Source organism: Carassius auratus, chromosome 7 (genome assembly GCF_003368295.1).
Source record: "Carassius auratus strain Wakin chromosome 7, ASM336829v1, whole genome shotgun sequence".
Lineage (NCBI taxonomy): Eukaryota > Metazoa > Chordata > Actinopteri > Cypriniformes > Cyprinidae > Carassius > Carassius auratus.
In genome coordinates, this window is record NC_039249.1 from 30501179 (window position 1) to 30522817 (window position 21639).

General features: G+C 38.5%; 1 protein-coding gene and 1 long non-coding RNA gene across 6 annotated transcripts in view; both read right to left on the reverse strand.

Annotated features, from left to right (window-relative positions):
* Positions 1–21639, reverse strand: part of LOC113106465 (myotubularin-related protein 13-like) — a 143504-nt gene that overhangs the window by 84596 nt on the left and 37269 nt on the right. For all 5 annotated transcript variants that reach the window (XM_026268408.1, XM_026268405.1, XM_026268404.1 and 2 more), the window contains one exon: positions 5289–5426. In XM_026268408.1, the coding sequence (XP_026124193.1) occupies positions 5289–5426 (138 nt within the window). The remainder of the gene's footprint in view (positions 1–5288; positions 5427–21639) is intronic.
* LOC113106467 (uncharacterized) lies at positions 14262–20446 on the reverse strand. Its single transcript, XR_003292485.1, has 3 exons — positions 15964–20446; positions 15551–15616; positions 14262–15150 (listed from the first exon to the last, which is right to left on the reverse strand). It is a non-coding gene; the product is annotated as an uncharacterized LOC113106467 (long non-coding RNA).

Genomic DNA, 21639 nt, shown 5'->3' on the forward strand with positions numbered 1-21639 from the left:
AGTTCCGTATCAGTTACAAATTATCATTACTTACCTATAAGGCCCTAAATGGTTTAGCTCCAGCATACCTAACTAGCCTTCTACCACGTTTCAACCCATCACGCACCCTAAGGTCACAAAACGCTGGACTTTTGGTCGTTCCTAGGATAGCAAAGTCCACTAAAGGAGGTAGAGCTTTCTCACATTTGGCTCCCAAACTCTGGAATGGCCTTCCTGATAATGTTCGGGGTTCAGACACACTCTCTCTGTTTAAATCTAGATTAAAAACACATCTCTTTCGCCAAGCATTCGAATAATGTATCTTTTTAATTGTGAGTGTAGTTGCATCTGATCAAAGGTGCATTTTTATTCATTAGCTTGGGTTAAACTAATTTTACTTTGTTGGATCAGCAGCTATGCTAATGATGTCTGTATTTTGTTTCTATGTTTCGCCACGGGATTTACATCCCGTGGTAACTAGGATTTACACAAGCTCCAGTCTGGATCCAGAACACCTGAGACGAGATGATGCTGACCCCTCAGAGGACCTCAGATGATGCTAACCCTGAATCAACAAACATAACTAACAATTATTGCTAAATGTGTGACTGGATCATATAATAACTTAATTATTAATATTGATAGTTCATCGTCTAGCTGACTACGTCTTGTATTATTATTATTATTTTTATTTTTTCTAAAATCCTGTCAAATGTGCACAAACTACTAGCTACTACTAAATATTGTAGAAACATAATTTTCTGTAAAGTTGCATTGTAACGATTTGTTTTGTAAAAAGCGCTATACAAATAAACTTGAATTGAAACTTGAATTGAATCAGTCTAGTATAGAACGCATAGCCAGTTTTTTTTTTTTTTATAAAAGAAAAAAGACAAGATAAGGAAAAGTGCTAGCGTTATTTGGTTAAGTGCAGGCGAAAAAGATGAGTCTTTAGATGTTTCTTGAAAATGAGTAACCTGATGAGGAGAGGAGTAACGTCAGCTTTTTTTGGCTCATTGAAGACAACCCTCGCTGTTGCATTCTGGATCATTTGCAGAGGCTTGACAGTACATGCAGGAAGGCCCGCCAGGAGAGCATTACAATAGTCCAGTCTGGAGAGAACAAGAGCTTGGACAAGAAGTTGGGTTGCTTGCTCTGACAGGAAGGGTCTAATCTTCCTAACGTTGTATGAGGCAAACCTGCAGGACCGGGTAGTTGTAGCCATGTGGTCTGTGAAGCTTAACTGATGATCCATCACAACTCCTAGGTTTCTGGCTGTCCTCGAAGGAGTTATGGTTGACGAGCTCAGCTGTATAGAGAAGTTGTGATGAAGCAATGGGTTAGCTGCAATCACCAGGAGTTCTGTCTTCATAGGGTTAAACTGAAGGTGATGGTCATTCATCCAGCTAGAAATGTCACTCAGACTGGCTGAAATGCGAGCAGCTACCATCGGGTCATTTGGCTGGAATGAGAAGTAGAGTTGGGTGTCATCAGCGTAGCAGTGATAAGAGAAGCCATGCTTCTGAATGACAGATCCTAAAGATGTCATGTAAATGGAGAAGAGAAGTGGTCCAAGTACTGAGCCTTGAGGAACCCCAGTAGCAAGGTGGTGTTACTTTGAAACATCACCCCTCCAAGACACACTGAAGGATCTGTCAGAGAGGTAGGACTTAACCCACAGGAGTGCAGTTCCAGAGATGCCCATCTTTCTGAGGGTGGACAGGAGAATCTGGTGATTAACAGTGTCAAAAGCAGCAGACAGGTCTAGTAAGATGAGTACCAAGGATTTTGAAGCTGCTCTTGCAAGTCGCAGGACTTCAGTAACTCAGTTGAGTGGCCACTTTTGGAGCCAGATTGGTTGCTGTACAGGAGGTTGTTCTATACAAGGAACATAGAAAGCTGGTTGAACACAGTTCGCTCGAGTGTCTTTGCAATGAATGGAAGAAGGGATACTGGTCTGTAGTTTTCAAGAAGCGCTGGATTTAGAGATGGTTTCTTGAGCTGTGGGCTTACCCGAGCCTGCTTGAATGCTGAGGGAAATGTTCCAGAGTGAAGAGAGGAGTTGATAATGTGAGTAAGCGAAGGTATGACTGAAGAAGAGATCTCTTAAAGGAGGTGAGTGGGGATCGGATCAAGTGGACAAGTAGTAGGGTGATTGGACAGGAGAATTTTGGAGACGTCCATCTCTGAGAGTGGGGAGAAGGAGGATAAAGAGTGTGTGTCGGTCATTGTGAAGTTGTCCTCAGTCTGCGGTGTGGAGAATTGGTCACTGATGGATCTTGTCTTATTTGTGAAGAAAACTGCAAAATCGTTCGCAGTAAGAGTCGATGGAGGAGGTGGAGGCAGCGGATTAAGAAGAGAAGAGAAAGTCTTGAACAGTGTCCGAGCGTCAAAGCAGCTGTTAATTTTGTTGTGGTAGTAGGATGTTTTAGCCTTGAAGACATTTGCAGAGAAGGAAGAGAGGAGAGATTGATACACACTGAGTTCAGTAGAGTTTTTTTTTCTGCCATTTCCTCTCTGCAGCCCTGAGTTTAGAGCGATGTTCACGGAGAACCTCGGACAGCCAGGGGGCAGATGGGGCGGTGCGTGCTGGTCTAGACAACAGTGGGCAAAAGTTGTCCAATCAAGATGTTAAAGTGGAGCAAAGAGTGTCCGTAGCGCTGTTCGTGTCCAGAGCAGAAAACTGAGAGAGTGCAGGAAGTGAGGATGAAACCACAGCAGATAGGCGAGATGGAGAGAATGAGCGTAGATTCCGTCAAAAGGTGACCTGCGTTGGAGTGTGAGGCACTTCAGGAGTAAGTGCTAGGTTAGCAGTAATGAGGAAGTGGTCAGAGGTGTGCAGTGGAGCAACTGAAGAGGTGTCCACAGAGCAACAGCGCATGTAGATGAGGTCCAGTTGGTTGCCTGATTTGTGAGTCGCTTTAGTAGACACTAGCTTGAGATCAAATGAGGTGAGCAGAGTTTTGAAGTCAGAAGCCTGGGGTTTATCTAGGTGGATGTTGAAGTCACCAAGCAGTACCAGATGAGTACCATCTTCAGGAAAGTTTGATGGCAACCCTATTGATAGCAATATTTTAGATTCATTGCACACCAACTGAAATATTTCAGGTCTTTTATTGTTTAAATACTGATGATTTTGGCATACAGCTCATGAAAACCCAAAATTCCTATCTAAAAAAAATAGCATATTTCATCCGACCAATAAAAGAAAAGTGTTTTTAATACAAAAAAAGTCAACCTTCAAATTATTATGTTCAGTTATGCACTCAATACTTGGCCAGGAAATGACTGCTTCAATACGGCATGGCATGGAGGCAATCAGCCTGTGGCACTGCTGAGGTGTTATGGAGGCCCAGGATGCTTCGATAGCGGCCTTAAGCTCATCCAGAGTGTTGGGCCTCGCGTCTCTCAACTTTCTCTTCACAATATCCCACAAATTCTCTATAGTGTTCAGGTCAGGAGAGTTGGCAGGCCAATTGAGCACAGTAATACCATGGTCAGTAAACCATTTACCAGTGGTTTTGGCACTGTGAGCAGGTGCCAGGTCGTGCTGAAAAACGAAATCTTCATCTCCATAAAGCTTTTCAGCAGATGGAAGCATGAAGTGCTCCAAAATCTCCTGATTGCTAGCTGCATTGACCCTGCCCTTGATAAAACACAGTGGACCAACACCAGCAGCTGACATGGCACCCCAGACCATCACTGATTGTGGGTACTTGACACTGGACTTCAGGCATTTTGGCATTTCATTCTCCCCAGTCTTCCTCCAGACTCTGGCACCTTGATTTCCGAATGGCATGCAAAATTTGCTTTCATCCGAAAAAAGAACTTTGGACCACTGAGCAACAGTCCAGTGCTGCTTCTCTGTAGCCCATTTCCTGCACACGCCTGTGCACGGTGGCTCTGGATGTTTCTACTTAAGACTCAGTCCACTGCTTCCGCAGGTCCCCCAAGGTCTGGAATCGGTCCTTCTCCACAATCTTCCTCAGGGTCCGGTCACCTCTTCTCATTGTGCAGAGTTTTTTGCCACACTTTTTCCTTCCCACAGACTTCCCACTGAGGTGCCTTGATACAGCACTCAGGGAACAGCCTATTCGTTCAGAAATGTCTTTCTGTGTCTTACCCTCTCGCTTGAGGGTGTCAATGATGGCCTTCTGGACAGCAGTCAGGTCGGCAGTCTTACCCATGATTGCGGTTTTGAGTAATGAACCAGGCTGGGAGTTTTTAAAAGCCTCAGGAATCTTTTGCAGGTGTTTAGAGTAAATAAGTTGATTCAGATGATTAGGTTAATAGCTCTTTTAGGGAACCTTTTCATGATATGCTAATTTTTTGAGACAGGAATTTTGGGTTTTTATGAGCTGTATGCCAAATTATGTATGCTGAAATTTTTATCATTACATTATGGAAAATAATACACTTTTATCACAATATGCTAATTTTTTGAGAAGGACCTGTAGAAGAAGACAACAAACAAAGTTAAGTCTGACACAGAGAAAGGGAATGATGTGTGTACTTTTTTAAACATGTTTGGTAAAATAAATGTTGTAAATTCAAAGAGCATCTTCCATGTCTGGAATTGGATGTATTCTTGAGTCTATAAGGTGACAATAATTTAAAAAGATAACATTGTTTGAAATGGGTTTGGCTAAAAGAAAATATTGGTTTCATCTATACTACTAGGTACTTATACTACATTGACAGGGTTACGTAGAATTTCATTACTAAAAAGAGACTAAAATAAAAATGTTATTACTAAAACTAGACGAAAATAGACATGGATAATTCTGACTAAAATAAGACTAAAATGCTCAGACTTTTAGCCCACTGAAACTTGACTAGACTAAAAAAAGTATGAACATGACTAAAACTAATAAAAACTAAAATAAAAGCTTTACACAAAGACTAGACTAAAACTTAAATTAAAACAGACCGACAAAAACAACACTACTGCTAAATGATGTTGCATTTTATATTTTGTTTGATGGGGACAAAGGATAGACCAAAAGTAAAAATAAAAAAATCGCAAACTTAAATTAAAACAGACCGAAAAAAACAACACTACTGCTAAATGATGTTGCATTTTATATTTTGTTTGATGGGGACAAAGGATAGACCAAAAATAAAAATAAAAAATCGCAAAATGATTCTGGAAAAAAATAATGTTATGTTGTGTTTATGGTCTCTGACACCTGGACTTTTTTTAAAGTAAAAAAAATAATAAGGAAGAAAGAAAGTCAAAACAAATACAAAATCAGAGATGTCTGGACCTCAAACTAGACCTTGTAATAAAAACATGGCCTTAATCTTACCTGCAGGTTGACCTCTGCCTCAAAGAAGGTCAGACAGGAGCAGAAGTGTCGTTCTGAGTCTATGTCTGTTAGCACCACTGTGAAGAATGTCGGGAGCTTCCTCTCACGGGACAGTCTCCATCCACCAGGCTGGCAGAACTGTAAAAGCACACACACACACACACACACAAAAATGCTGTCAAACTTAATTCTAAAGAGCCTGGCATTACCAGAATAACAGTTGGCAAAAAAACAGCCAATAAATTCTGGTTACCATAAGAGATGACATAATATGCACAAAGAAAATCACAGGAATTGAATTCCTGTGAATGGGTTTCTGAAATCCTCTCATAAGAAGGCAGGAAACGCCACTAACTGCCACATTCTGTTACAAAATATATCCTTATAAATAAACCTGGATAACATCCTGTAGCTGACTATCTGTCCTGCTGCTGAATCCACGCTGCCACAAATTAAGTGCCACAGCAAAATAAATGATTTACAATCAGTTGTAAGTTTGTATCTGTATTGAATGTGATGCAATAAAAAGATTCTAAATCAAAGCATTTGAATTGGAGTGGAATCAAATCAAGTGTTTGAATTAAATCAATTTGAAAATGTGTACTCCTGCACAGCAAAATAATCAAGAATTTCAGAAGCACAGTGGCTTTCCTGTAGCTCAAACTATAGTGGCACGGAAGCAAAATTTCAGCAGTTGGTGCCAAAAACTATTATAAAACTATTTTATTAGTTATCATTTACCAATTTGAAAATACAAGCATTAAACAAATTTAATCAGTTAATTATACATAATATAATAAGGTTACACTTTATTTTATGGTGTCCTTGGTCAGGGTTAGGATTAGGGTTTGGCTTAGGGTTACTTTCATTTAATTGTGCATGATTTACTGTTATTATAATAGAAAGTACCTGTAAGATGTGTAACAAGGACACCTTAAAATCAAATGTTACCTATAATGATTATTAATTTTAAGTAAATAATAGAATACAACAGAATGTAGGCTTCAAATATTGTTCAGTTATGCAAACATTGCACTGAAAAGATCAAATTAAAAGGTGGCAGGACTATCGCACTTTGCAAGACTTGTTAGAGTATGGTGCTAGCAACGCAAGGTCATGGGTTCGATTCCCAGGAAAAGCAAGAACAAAAAAAAATGTAAATGCACACCTTGAATGCAATGAATAAAAATGTATAATTGAAATGAAAATGAAATAGAATGCAATGGAAAGATGCTGCTACAGACGCTGCTCTCCTGGGTAGCGGTAATAAAATAGGAAAGAACGAGACATCAGACTGTGAGTAAATCTGCTGTGTTGGTGCTCAAGTTCAAAGTGGTTTGGCAGGCACAGTGAGGCGGGATCACAAATGTTGGCCTGGCAGGAGATAGAGGAGGAAGAGCAACAAAGGAAAGTCAGGAACAGAGATGAAAGAAAGAGTTGGGAAACTACTGCACACTCCACAAAGACTAGTGTTAGACAGCTTTTTACTTACAGCTAGGCAAAAGTGATAAGGTGAGTGGGTGGAAACAGACGATAAACAGTGAAGGGATAAGAAATGAGTGCCAGAGGGACAGGGAGAATGAAAGACAGAGCTATAGAGAGTGTGTTGGGTTGACCTCAGGGCTTGAATGAGGATGTTAGCATCCCGCTTCAGCCACAATAGAAGGCAGGAAATCTGAAGCGCTGGCAGGCAAAGACGAAAGAGTGGGATGCTCCTTTCCCTTGTCAGATTAGGAAAGGAACCAGAAAAAATAACAAGTATTCAAAGTATGCGATAAATTCCCAGCCAAATACAGATAAACAAATAATGAGAGTGTGTACGTGGGGTTGATGATGTTGGATGGCAGTGCCACACTGACCCAAAATGACGCTGTACATTTGATGCAAATGACAACCTACATACAACCCACAGTGAACGTCCCTTAAAATGTAATTTTTATTCCCCTTTAATTGAATGTGACTAGTTCTATAATTGTGGAAAATAGGTTGTGTATTATTACACTTAAGCTACATCAATACTCATTCCTGAGGCTGTTTTTATTCGAGTGGCCAAATGCCCTTAGGTCTGGCGTTTAGTCAAATACTACAAAAACCAAGCCTCTGTCGGAGGGTGTTCTGCACGTGCTTGGTTAAGTTAAACAAGACAGAACATCCAGACAAACAAGAACTGTGGTAAGTGTTACAATGAATAGTTATTGGATTCTGTTATCTGACAACAAATTAAAAATGAAACACTATGGAGCCCAAACAAGTGATCAATTCTTTAACCATGACTCTGATAAGAGGTCTTTGCTTCTGTATGCTCCAAACAGACCTCAAGTACAAAGTACAAAAGGACAAAATTGTGACAATTAACTATTTGTATTCATATTCCCATTCCTATTTGCCATAAAAATTTTCTGTACTGTCAAGGAAAAACATATTTTAAAATATTATTGTAAATAACAGGCAAATTTGATCATTAAAAAAGTAAAAATATTATTGCAAAAGACAAACTGCAACACAAAAATTAAAATAACAAACAATAACACTAAACAAACATGTTGTAACATTTTTATTCATTTATCTATTTTCATAAATATTACTGAAACTCCCAATGTGCAAGATTTAAATCTCATATAGCATAAATCTCAAGTTTTATGCATGTCAACAGTTATATGTTATATGTTAGGGAATCAGCTACACTGGTTGCAAAGTACTGTTTGTTTTTGATGCAGAAAAAAAGCTAAATAATAATTTGTTCAGGAATCAGACTGGCTGCTACTGTACATCTTTTGACCACAAAAATGGAAATACGAAGCATTTCAAAGATAGTATACTGATAATATTATTGTTATATTTAATAATTTGCATAGAATATCCAACATGTAATATGCTGATTATTCTATGATAATTCTCTGGAGTCACAATAAGTTTCCAAAATACTGCTTGTATGTATCTTTTGACATTTGCACTGGCACCAACAAATTTAAATTTCCCTCTTCCAACCTCAAAGGAATTCTTCTACTGCAGCCTGAAGATAACCAATGTAATGTCACTTTAGTTACCGCCATTTTGGAAATGAAACCAATTGATGCTTCTCGCTGTATTCGAGGTTGATCCAGTGGTTCCAGTTGTTATTTTCACGTAGGAGTTAAGAGGTTTCCAAGTTTTGAAATGCAGCATTAATAATACACATAGAATAACAATCATGGCTGTACTTTGAAATGTCAGTAAAATCAGACTCAAAAGCTGAAACTATCTGAACTTTGAGCTTCACATTACAGTGCTTCACCTGCTGAAGTTAGCTTGCCGCTCCGCTCCAATGGAGGCACAAGTCATGTGAAAGTGTCTCAACTGTTCTCCAAACTGTGTGCACTCTTGCAACTGTGAAACAGCTGAGTCATATCAGAAAAGACAAACCTTTTCCTTAAATTAGCTCTTAGTCAAGTGACCATGGCACTCTGTAGTGTTCTAGTAGCCGTGATGTCAGAGGGCTTTCGGTTACACTGCTGGCCTGTCAGCAAGCGTTCCTCATCATGTGAGAAATGAGTGGCACGTCCACTCCGCAAACAAGACACAAGATCTGCAGCGTGACCTCTTAAGAATCAGTTCAGCAGCTGAGAGCATGGAGGACAGAACAACCATATTAGATCCTCGCCTGCCTTGTGCTGTGTTCCGTTACTTGCATCTCTGTTTAATGACGACCATAAAAGGCAGAGGACCGCTGCCCTAGTTATAGGACAAAGAAAGAGCCGCCGCTCTGATTACTTTGGGTTGAGTAATAGTGCCAAGCTGGTTCATAAGGTACAGTACAGTACATAAGCGGTCACAGCAGAAATGTATTCCTTAAGATTAAAACTGATAAAACTTAATTAAACTAGTAGTTCAGCCAGAAAAGACAAAGTCCTTTTTAAAATCATGGTGGCCGCCACTGATCTCCTTCATACTCCACTCCAGTAGGTGGCAGATTCTTCTTCATCTTCTGGTGTTTTAATGGCAGTTGGCCGATCAACATGGAAACATGGATTCATGATGGAACTAAAAGTGCTAAATTGCTGAACTGTTTTCAGGATTTGGCCATGAATCTCATTCTGCAGCACTCCTTTTTCCGGCCACAAAAGTACTTTGTAACTGCTTAGATATTGTGTTGAATTTCACCAAATCCAGCCAGAGCACTCGGGAAACAATTAACAAGCTACATAGACTGCAGAGAAACCAGACACTAAACCAGATGTTAAATAAATGATTTACTTTTGTGTTATGCAGAAGAAAATCAAATAGGTTTAGAACAAAATAAGTAAATTAGGACTGAATCCTTAAAACTCTTAATTACACCGCTAAATTTAGGCACAGTTGAAGCCTCCCATTCTAATCAAGAGGCAAATAGTATAAATAAGAGAGTTAAGTTACACTGTTTTTTAAGATCCAATTCTCGCTATTAACTACAACTTTTTGCCAAACTCTTAATTAGTTGCTTATTAATAAATAGTAAGGTAGCTGTTAAGTTTAGGTATTGGTAGGATTAGGGATGTAGAATATGGTCATGCAGAATAAGGCATTAATATGTGCTTTATAAGTACTAATAAACATCCAATATGTTAATAGTAGGCATGCTAATAAGCAACTAATGAACACAGAGTAGTGCTGTCAAACAATTAATCGTGATTAATCGAATCCAAAATAATAATACATTTTAAGTAATACGTTTCTGTGTACATAATATAAATGGGTGTATAGATGTCTCCGTCGATAGTCAAGACGATATTAGGCTCAATCTCCTATTAATGTATTAAATAATAATAATAATGTTAACTATTATTATTTGTATTTGTATAAGGCGGCCTATTATAATTCGGCTATCAAACTGCCCAGCTATTTCACTTCAGCACCGCATTTCACACACACATACACGAGCAAATGAGGATTAGAGCCTGTAGCTGGTGAAGGAGTCTCCATCCACAAACAGACGTACATCATCTGCAGATAGAAGGTATTTCACTGCACTTTAACAAGTAATCTGAACGCCCTATATATGGGCAATATTTTAAACGAGCCCTAACTAATGGAGTTTAATGCCACAGTTATGTTAGAATGCATCTCATTCTTGTTTCTGTGGTGGTGTGTCGAGCTAGTCATGGGGCGCACAGTCCGGAGTGCTGTATGACTGATGCATCAGTTCAATTCAACTTTACTCCAAATATATGAACTTACCTGTTTTGAATACGTTATATTTAACCTGTTCGTTTATGTCCAATATTAGTGTTACATTGTTGGACTTTAAATGAAATCTACTATTGATTTTCACCATTGAGAATTGGTCCCAATACTAAAGTGTTACTGAGATTTATTCTTCAGAACAGGGATCTGAAGCATAGGATTTATGCAATGCTGCCAAGCTGTCCAAGTTAAGCCACTTGCTACGTTTTGGAAAACAATTTTAAAAAATATCCAAGGATAAGAGAGAGGATGTGTTTTCATAAGGTGTGAGAATATAGGTCATACAGTGCCTTGCAAATGTATTCAAATGCCTTATTGTTTTACATTTTGTTTTGTTGCTGCCTTATGTTAAACTGATTTAAACTAGCCCCCCCCCCCACAACAATCTACACTCTATACACTTTTTATTTTTTTGTCTTTGCAAATTTATTTATTAATAAGAAAAAACTAAAATGATTCCATTGCATAAGTATTCGTACCTTTATCTGAGACAGTTGAAATTTAGCACAAGAGCATTCATTTTGCTTGTAGATGTTACTACACTTCAATTGAAGTTAACTTGTGGCAAATTCAATTAAATGGGTATGATTAGGGACGGCACTCACGTCTTAATAAAAGGTCTACCAGCTGATATTGCATATCAGTGCAAAAACCAAGCACTAAGGTTGCTTGAACTGCCTGTAAAGTTCAGAAACAGGTTTGTGTCAAGCCACACATCTGTGGGAGGGTTCAGAAAAAAATTCTGCTTCATTGAAGGTTCACAGAAGCATGTAGTCTCTGTTACCCTTAAAGGATTTGAAACAACCAGGACTCTTCCCTCTGGCCAAACTAAGCAACTGATGGAGAAGGGCTTTGGTTAGTGTGGTGACCAAGAACCTGATAGTCATTCTAGTTGAGCTCCATGATCATATGTGGAGATGGGAGAAATCAACAGGAGGACAAAAATTTATACCATGTACTTATTTCAGTTTTTATATTTTTAAAACATTTACGAAGTTGTGACAATTTTGTTTTTGCTTCGTCCATATGGTGTAGGAGTGTTATCTTAAAATAATTTTAGAATTTAAAATAAGGCAGCAACATAATAAAAGGTGGGGGGGGGGATACTTTTGCAAAGCACTGTAAGTGGAATACACACTTCTTGGGCCATCATAAACTTTTTACATCCTGATTGACAACAGCTGAAAATCTCTCAGGAAGAAGAACAATAACATAGGGGAAAGAGGTGTCAGCACTGGTTGTCCCCCATCAACACTATACAGTTTTATCAGAACGGACAGCAGCTAATGCAGAATCCGTATATGGGACAGTCTATTTCTGTCAGCCACAGACCAAAGGTAGGAAATGCTCAGCTGGGTCAAGATGGAGGCCCCATTCTTCTGAATGTGTTGAGCAGAAGGAAACCTGGAATAACCTGTGATGAAAACACTTCCTGAGAACATCTTCAGGGTCAAAGGAAATTAAAAAAAAAGTGTTTTTATGGTCACTAACAGATCTAAATGATCCACAAAACGGAGTAGCACATGCAGTGTTCACATTACCAATACGACATTGTTTTAAAATTAGTGACAGTCAGGATATTTCATATGGTCAGTTATGCAATACCGCACATATGGTTCACTTTAGGGACAGATATTTTTAGTTGGTCAACAGGGATGCTTATAATTTAACAAAGTGGGTGGAGGGTGAGTATGTGTAGTCGCTAAAATATGCCAAATGAGCAACATACTGACAGCATCGTAATTTCATGACCTCTAATTAATGGAGTTGATGACAATTCATGCATGTCAGAAATGCTGAGGAAAAGGCAAATGGCATGTCCTCAATCTGTAATGTGTCAATTACTTCAGCCACACATTTCCTGTGAATGGCTCATACAGCTGGATCTGCTGTGCTCTTCGCTAGCATGCTTCTCTTGGGAGATTTCCTCACTTGAGATGAATTTTTCTGCTTTCTTTAAAACAGTATAAATTGAAAACACACTGACATTTTAACGGGTGAATTTTAGCCTGCAATATTTCGACTCTAACAACACAAACATGCAGCTGTCCTCAAGAGAGTTGAGTGATGTTTCACTCTAAACATTTTGCAGAAATGGGGGAAACACTTTAGACACCCTCGGAAATTCCCAGTAGTGCTCGGAATATGGAAATGAATTTTACCTGTGTAAAAAGACTTCAGGGCAGGGGTTAGTATGATCTTTAGAAATACAAAATGTCAGCTGAGTTCTGTTCTTCTTTTCACTCTCACTGATAAGCATTCAGCAGTTTTGCCCTGTAGGTGGAACTCAAACTGAGCTTCCCTGTTTGGTAGCTGTGAATTAATTTAACTAAGACATGATTTTAGGATATGTTGCTAAGTAGTTTATATGGTGGTCTGAGTGTTCTAAGCATGTTTTTAAGTGGTTGCTATGGTTTTCGGAGAGTTTTTTTTAATTATTTATTATGTTGCTATGTTTTAGCATGTTGTTATCTGGTTGCTATGGTGTCCCGAGTGGTATTATGTATTTTGTATTTGGTTGCCATGGTGCATTGAGTGTTTTTAACAGGTTGCTATGTGGTTGCCATGGTGTTCTGAGTGTTTTTAGCATTTGCTATGCAGTTGCTATGGTGTTCTGGGTGTTTTTTTAGTATGTTGTTATAGTGTTCTGAGTGTTAGCATGTTGCTAAGCGGTTCCTACAGTGCTCTTGGTGTTTTTATCATGTTGCTTCGAGGTAGCTATGGTGTTCTGTTTTTAGTATGTTTCTATGTGGTTGCCATGGTATTCTGAGTGTCTTTAGAATGTTGCTCTGTGGTTCCCATGTTGTTCTGAGTGTTTCTAACATGGTTCCTATGGCGTTCTAAATGTTTTTAGTTTATTGTTATGTTGTTCTGAGTGTTTTTAGCATGTGCTGTGCAGTTGCAATGGTGTTCTGGGTGTTTTCTTTCCTATGTTGCTATGGTGTTCTGATTGTTTTTAGGCAGCATGTTGCCATGTAGTTGTCTTGTTGTGCTGAGTTGTGCTTAGCATGTGCTAAGAGGTTCCTATGGTACTCTAAGTATTTTTAGTATCTTCATATGTGGTTGCTATGTTTTTTTTTTGTTTTTGTCTAATTGTTCTAATTTGTTATTTGTTACTATAATGTTCTAAGTGTGTTTTTAGCATGTTGCTATGTGGTTGCCATGGTGTTATAAGTGTTGTTTAGAGCTGCGTCCGAAATCGAATACTGCGTACTGGGTACTACATTTGAATTTGAACGTACTACTCGACCGTTAGAAAAGTACGTTCTATATAGTATGAATGTGGGTAGTATGAATGGAATTCGGACGTACTACATCCGCCATGTTTACATTGTCACGTGACATACGTCGTCACAACAGCGCGTAAATTTAAAGAGCCCGCTCTACTGAGCGAACATCGGTGATGTTTTTCGTTTTTCTTACCGCTTTCGTCTGCGTTTTTATGTGGTTTGAATTAACAATTCAAAGCAGGCGTCGGTCAGCTGTTCGCAGATCATGCCTTCGTTGACAGATGAATAAATTTAGCTTTTAATTTTCTACCTCAGAATAACAGCAGCTACAGCTGTGAACAGAATGACAGACTGATTTTATGTAAGGATATAAAGTAATTTATTGTAATAAATAAATACAAATAAAATTACACAAAACGAACATAAATTAATAAACTTGAATGAATGCTTAGACAAATACACACACACACACATAAATACACACATCACAATATATACATAAATACATACATAATATATACATTATAGACAATATACACACATATATAAATATATATAGTTAGATATAGATATATCAGCAAAAAAATGTGTAACCTATTGAAATTTTATTCTAAAAAACAAAAACTACATATTTACGGACTGTGAACAGCATCATACAGACTGCTGTCACTGGCCTTTGACATCCAAGAGCTGCATAACATTGTGCACAGAATGAGCAGGTCAGGTCTGTCATGGGGATTTTGAGGAGGCTGATTGCCTTCTCCACCACAGATGACCTGGAGGCAGTGGAAGCAGCTTTTCTTCTGGTAGCTGGAACAATAGATTGCTGTCACATACAAACTGAACCTCCAGCAAGTGAAGCCCAATGTTATTTCAACAGGAAGTGGTTTCATTCTGTTCAGCTGCAGGTCACCACCATGGGAAGTACCTTGATATCTTTGTTGAGTATCCCGGGTCTGTGTATGATGCCAGGGTGCTGAAGAACTCTGGAGGCCTATCCACCTGCAGGAAAACACATCCTGGGAGATGGTGTGTGTGTCCTTGTGTGAGTGTTCATCTGCCTCATCACAGCAGACAGAGAGCCTGAACAGAATCCTGCACAGCTTTGATTCAATACCAATGATGCTCGTGCACAGAACATTGTTGAGAGAGCCTTCAGATGATGAAGACCAGCTGTGCTCCATCTTCTTCTTCTTCAAGGCCATGGAAGTGAGTTCTGCCTTTGTGCAGATGTTGATGCATGCTGTGCAGTGCTCCACAACCTCCGTCTTCTGAATGCGGACATTGCGGATCCAGAAGTTGTGGAGGATCATGACGATGATACACTGGAACCCCAAAACACAGAAGTCAGCACAGAAGAGCATGTGCGGGACAAACGGACCACAGCTGTGTCACAGCAGACGACCGTGTGCAGCTCTTCAAGAGCAGATTGCCTGTAGGACAGTCGAACAGGTTAAGACTCTGTGAATCAGTTCATGTTCTCATAGGAATGAAAAATAAATAAATAAATACATAAAGAGAATAATTTGTATGGGTATTTCTCTAAAGTGTGGCACCCATTCTCAAGACAACATTCTTCAGATGTTAAAAAACTACAACTGAAAACTGCTACAAAATCAGTGCACACAACTGCTTCAAAAGTTATTTGCTATTAAGTACTTTGCAACTGACAAAATAGCAACTGGAAATACCTGGAAATTCATATTATAATATTAAAAAAAACAGCATAAATCAGTGATGATCCTAACATAAATACATGTAAAGAGTGTGTGTAGTTAAGATTATATGAAGATTATATGTGTGTGTAGTTATGATTTTAATTTATATACTTACTGAATTATGCTTTCCAGTGAATAGGGTTTCATCAGTGGATGAGAACAAGATTGTGTTCATCAGTCTCTGTAACATCAGAACAGGATTTACACATTACACATTACTGATGATTTATGCCTTGTAAGTTAACCAACATTTTTTTTAATCAAAATATCAACACTAGTAAAATGTAAATTAACTCGTTTCAATTACTTAAAATTTAGTAATTTTATATCATTAAAGAAGAAAGCAGCCTTAAAAAGCTGAGGCACAGCCTCTGATCGATAATGATTATTAAACATTTTTAAACTCAATTTACAAAATCTCATCAGTTTACAATGTGTAAAGCTTTAACAAATCAGTCGTTTACTTGGATTATGTTAAACAAGTACACTTTAACCACAATGAACAGCGTTTATCCATAAGGTACTTACACTTCAAAACAGCGGCGTCACGATCCTCCGATTTTCCGTTATTTTCGAATATGAGTATGACGAGCCCTCTCCCGGTGCCTCATGGGATAGAGAAGTGTCCATCCTATGCATACTACGGAATTCGGCCGGAAGTAGTAGGCCATCCGGGTACATCTCGCCTACTGTTTTTCGAATACTGAGAATTCGGACATACTACTTGCTTCGCATACTGTTTTTCGCCTACTATATAGTATGGAAGTATGCGATTTCGGACGCGGCTTAGGTTTTTATTTTAGTATATTGCTATGATGTTCTAAAAGTGTGTTTATAATGTGCTAATTGGTTGCTATGGTGTTCTCTTTATGAATTACCACATCACATGCAAACAACCCAACATCAACAATAACATCAGGACGGTTGACTTCACAAGCTAAACAACAAACAGCAGTTCCATTACTGTGTGCTTTGACTAATTGAGTATAAACACCTTTGTCCCAGGACTGGACTGAGGCACAATACAGGTCTACGTCACACTGCAGACCCCTGCCTGTGAGCGCAGCGCAGTGAAGTGGGCACAGGTGTTTCCTGTGGTTTTCAGAGAGTCCATCACCACCCACATTTTCCTCCCTCCAATCAGCTATCCGTCTTCTGTTTATGTTTTTCAGCTGACTAAACATCAGCTCCATGCTTCAGGTTTGGACAGTCACGTGAGTTGGCCACTCTTCACTCTCAGCAGGAAGAAGAAAATGGCCCTGCTTTTCAATGAAGGGAGGGTTTCCCTTTATTCTCAACACAATGGCTGTTCATAACACAGGACTTATGGACTTATATTTACTATAGGTGTCACACTGATGCTGATGACAAGGATTTCTCAAGAAGCAACTGGTTGTACAAGAATACCTTGATGTTGAACTGCAGTGCCAGGCTGTGTTACGCGACACTAGTAGTGCAGGTGTAGACTGACATCTGATTACCATATTTGTTTCATTTTGTTTAATTCTGTCCTGTTGTTTGATTTAGTTTTGTTCTATGTCTGGTTTTGTTTGTTCTGTTTTGTTGTTTAGCTTAATTGGTTTAGCTTTTGTTTTATTTCCATTGTAAAGTAAAGACAGACATCAGGGCCCGTATTCACAAAACATTTTATCTTAACACTAAGGGTTCTCCTAAATAGACGTAAACGTTTTTAGCTATTCACAAAGCTTCTGAGACAAACTTTTAGTAAGGAGTAGAGAAGTCTTAAGCTAAGAGTAATGGTGGGGTTATGGACGATGTCAGCATGCTTACTAACTATGCACATAGTGATTGGCTGATAGTCTCCATCAGAGATTTATACATAGAAATATTGTAGAGTGCAATATTATATAATTCCTTACATTTATATAGCGCTTTTCTAAGCACTCAAAGTGCTTTACATTGTCAGGGGGTATCTCCACATCCACCAGCAGTGTGCAGCATCCACTTGGATGATGCAACGGCAGCCATTTAGTTTTGCTCCGTTTTGCTGCTTTTGTTCGGTTTTCTTCTATTGTGTTTTATGTTGTAATGCAGGTATAAGCAGACATATGATTGCCTTCTTAGTATTATTTTGTTGTTTTTTTTTTAGTTCAGTTTCACTGTTTTTATTTTGTTTAATTCTGTGATGTTTTGTTTGTGATGCAGTACAGTTATAGACAGACATTTGATTACTATTTTCACTGTTTTTATTTTGTTTAATTCTGTGATGTTTTGTTTTGTGCTGGCAGTTTTGTTTCTTTTTCTTTTGTTGCGTTTTGATTTGTTGCTTAGCTTTATTGTTTTTGTCTGCATTTTATTTATCTTTGCTTATTTATTTGCTTTCAAATGAATTTGGGGGATACAACACTGTTTCCCAGGTCTGCTCATAAGAATGGAGGAGAGGATATGGCACACCCAGCAGTGAGTGGACCAGCATAATTGGTGGCCACTTAACCATATGTCAGAGTCAATAATGTTCAGGAAGGTACTTCAGTACTGTGTGCAGAGAGACCAACTCTCAAGGGGAATACATTTACAGAGATGAGGGAGCAAACAGTCTTCAACAGAAGTGTACATATACAGTAAAGCAGTATGTCATGGTTACCTTGGTTTTAATGGATGCTTTTTATCTCAAGTCACTCAAGGTTTTCAAATTACACAAAAAACAGTACCATTAGAGTGGCCTGGGGTTTAGCATTTTAAAATATAGATCATGGTAGTGATGCTGTTCACACATTGTGGTACAAAGACCAACTGCCACACAACCCACCTGGCATCCCCAGTTATTCAAAGCATCCGATATCTTAAAGACATTTCATTCAAAACACAAATGGAGAGGGCAGTCATCCATAGCGTTTCCTTGCCTATAACCCAATATGCTGGAATAGGCAACCTTACATAGGACAGTTTGTTTAGATAATGGATGGATTGATGGACTAATGTGCTTCTGATGTACTTGCAATATATCTTTCTATAAAAACATGATAGAAATGCATCAATGTTTTGTCAAAGTTCCTTATGTGAATGCAGCTGACAAGCATTTATTCTATGTCAGGCAAATGACTTAGTCTGACTAAGTAGTTGATGTATAAAAAAAAAACACACATTTATGGTTACCAAACCATTTGAGAATGTTGTTGAAACGTTCCTTACATACATATAATTAAACAGGTACAGTATAAGAATTTTTTGACCCCCAACCCCATTCATTTGGAGGACTTAATTAGCAGGGTGAGACCCTCCAACCCCTTGTGATTTCCCACCAATCCACATGTGGTCCAAACCTGGGATCTGTAACCTTTATATCTAGCTCAGACCCTTAATTACCTGCACTCTGCCAGAAACTTGAATAACCAGGAATTGTCTGGGTAGAAGTCATCAATTTTTCCTGTTCTGTCTGAATGATGTTAACCAAGTTGGTACCCCAGTGAGAATGAGACATTACAGGCTCGCCAGACAATCCGGAGCACTCGAGCTGCAGAGCCAAAGTACTTTTTTGTTTGTGTGCATCTCTATCTTGTTAATTCCTGGGTCCTCATTGGCTGGTTTTGAATTTGTGGGACTGGTATGGGTCCTTTGTTAACAGGTTTTCCTTTGGTAGCCGAGATGAACAGAGACAGCAGGAAATAACAAAGCTCTCAGAGTATGGCTCAGCTCCCTGGTCTTTTGTTTCATTATGCTTTGCCTGCCCTCTGCCAGGAACTGCAGATACTAATCAATTCAAGGGGCCACGTAGCTCACAGAGGTCCTGTGTGCACTGTACACTGTCATACATTTCCTTTTCATATTTATTAGTCAAAACAAGTCTAAATGTTTCCATTAAATCAGTACACAAATATTCTGGCAATATCACAAATTATCTTTAAAAAAAAATACTACTAATTTTCTTCGTGGCTTTCAGCATACTTCTAAACAAAGACCCAAAGGAAAGATCTGGATAGAGCCAGACCCACTTTAGGACAAGATCCTGACTAGATCTGACTAGATCCTGGTGATGCGTTTCCTATGACTCCCAAGTAGTCCCAAGATGATTAGTCATGAAAAGATTGTCCTGACAAATACATCATTCTTTTTTTTAAAATCTGGACGCATGCTGGGATTCGGAATGTTTTGTTTTCTATTTTCCCCTCTTTGTTTTACAAACACTGACTAAAAAAAAAATACTGTGAGACGTGAGCTTAAGCCATTCGCACATTTGCCCCTGATGACACAAACGGAAACCAGCAAAGCAAACGGAGTAGGTGAAATCATTAATCCCTTCAAATCCTTAAAGGATAGTGACCAAAAAATTCAAATTAAAACATAATTTACTCACCCTGGAGATGTTCTAATTTAGTATGCCATTCTTTCTTTTTCGGGTCACAAAAGAGTTTTTTTTATTTATTTTTTTTATGTCCTGCTCACACTTGTGCATATAAGCTTTTTAAAAAAATGCAAAAGTATCACAGAATGGTCCCATACAACACTTGTTGTACATTCCAAATGTTCTGGAGGTACGCTATATGATAGAGTTTGTAACAATAAATAAATGAATAAATAATAAAAATTACATTTAAAGTATTATTTTGCAAAAATCCTGACCTTGACTGTTGGTTCCTGTGCATGACTCCATCTTAACAAGATACTATTAACACCAAGTTCAATCTAACTTACCCAGGAAAAACTAACAAGTTGTGAAAACAAGATTAATCAAAATGCAACATGAAATAAAAGGACTAGAAATGCACAAAAAGTGTACTTTCTTCACGGAGTTGAATATCTCTGGAACATAACTCCAGTTGTCAAACAGAATAAAAGTTGACAGATGTGCGATGTTATGACAAATACAACAGATATTCACCTCGGCTAAGAAAGAACATTGGCTATATTTTGTGTTGTGTTTTATTTATCTTGATTTCTCATGTGATTTCTCATGTGCTTTTCCTGGTCAACTATGAGCGAACTATCTATAAAACCAACTGCCAGGATTTTCATTAAAGGGTTAGTTTACCCAAAAATGAAAATGATGTCATTGATGACTCACCCTCATGTCATTCCAAACCCGTGAGACCTCCGTTTATCTTAGGAACACAGTTTAAGATATTTTAGATTTTGTCCAAGAGCTCTCAGTCCCTCCATTGAAGTTGTGTGTACGGTCTACTGTCCATGTCCAGAAACGTAAGAAAAACATCATCAAAGTAGTCCATGTGACATCAGAGGGTCAGTTAAAATTTGTTGAAGAAGCGAAAATACATTTTGGTCCAAAAATAGCAAACACTACTACTTTATTCAGCATTGTCTTCTCTTCCGGGTCTGTTGTGAGTGCAACTACTGTGACAGTTGATGTACGACGCTGCTGATGTGTTTTCTGGTGCGCCCAATAACAAAGATAACACATCAGCAGCATTGTACGTCAGCAGCGCCACTGCAGTGTGGTGAACGCACTCACAACAGACCCGGATTAAAATATCTTAAACTGTTTTCCGAAGATGAACGGAGGTCTTACGGTTTGGAATGACATGAGGGTGAGTCATCAATGACATAATTTTCATTTTTGGGTGAACTAACCCTTTAATAGGCCTATATATTAAATTCATTACATTTCAGTTTGTTATTCGCCAAACCCTACTGAATACCCGTGATACTGTTGCATCATTTTTAAAAGCTTGATGCTGGTTGCTTATTATTGATATTATTTGGAAAAGCGTGAGCAGGACATAATTACAAATTCTCCCTTTGTCATACAAAAAAGGGAGGGTAGACCTAATTAATGACTTAATTTTCATTTTTGGGTGAACTAACGCCTCAAACCTTAAAGCCTAATGCCACGTCACATCTAGTGTTTAATTAATAAAACAGTCGAAGATATGCAGTTACACATAATACACAATATTCATGCCCCAAAAGTGCCTAGACAGACAACAGACCAGACTATAGCTATTTACACATTTTCTGAATACCTTATGCGTCCTTCCCGGAAGTTCGAAGTACATTCCAGATTACAACAGGGATTTGGAGGAAAGGGAAGAGAAGTTCAAAAAGTCAGAGCAACAGATGAGATAGATGACACAAATGGTTACGACCCCCCCCCCCATCCCCCCATTGTGGGAGGTCACATTCCTTCATTATAGGATGTCGGCTCCGATGAGGAATTTTTTTATTTCATCAGTACACAGCTCTCTCAAAATAAAGCAAACACACAAACATTAAGATGTTCTGACTGTT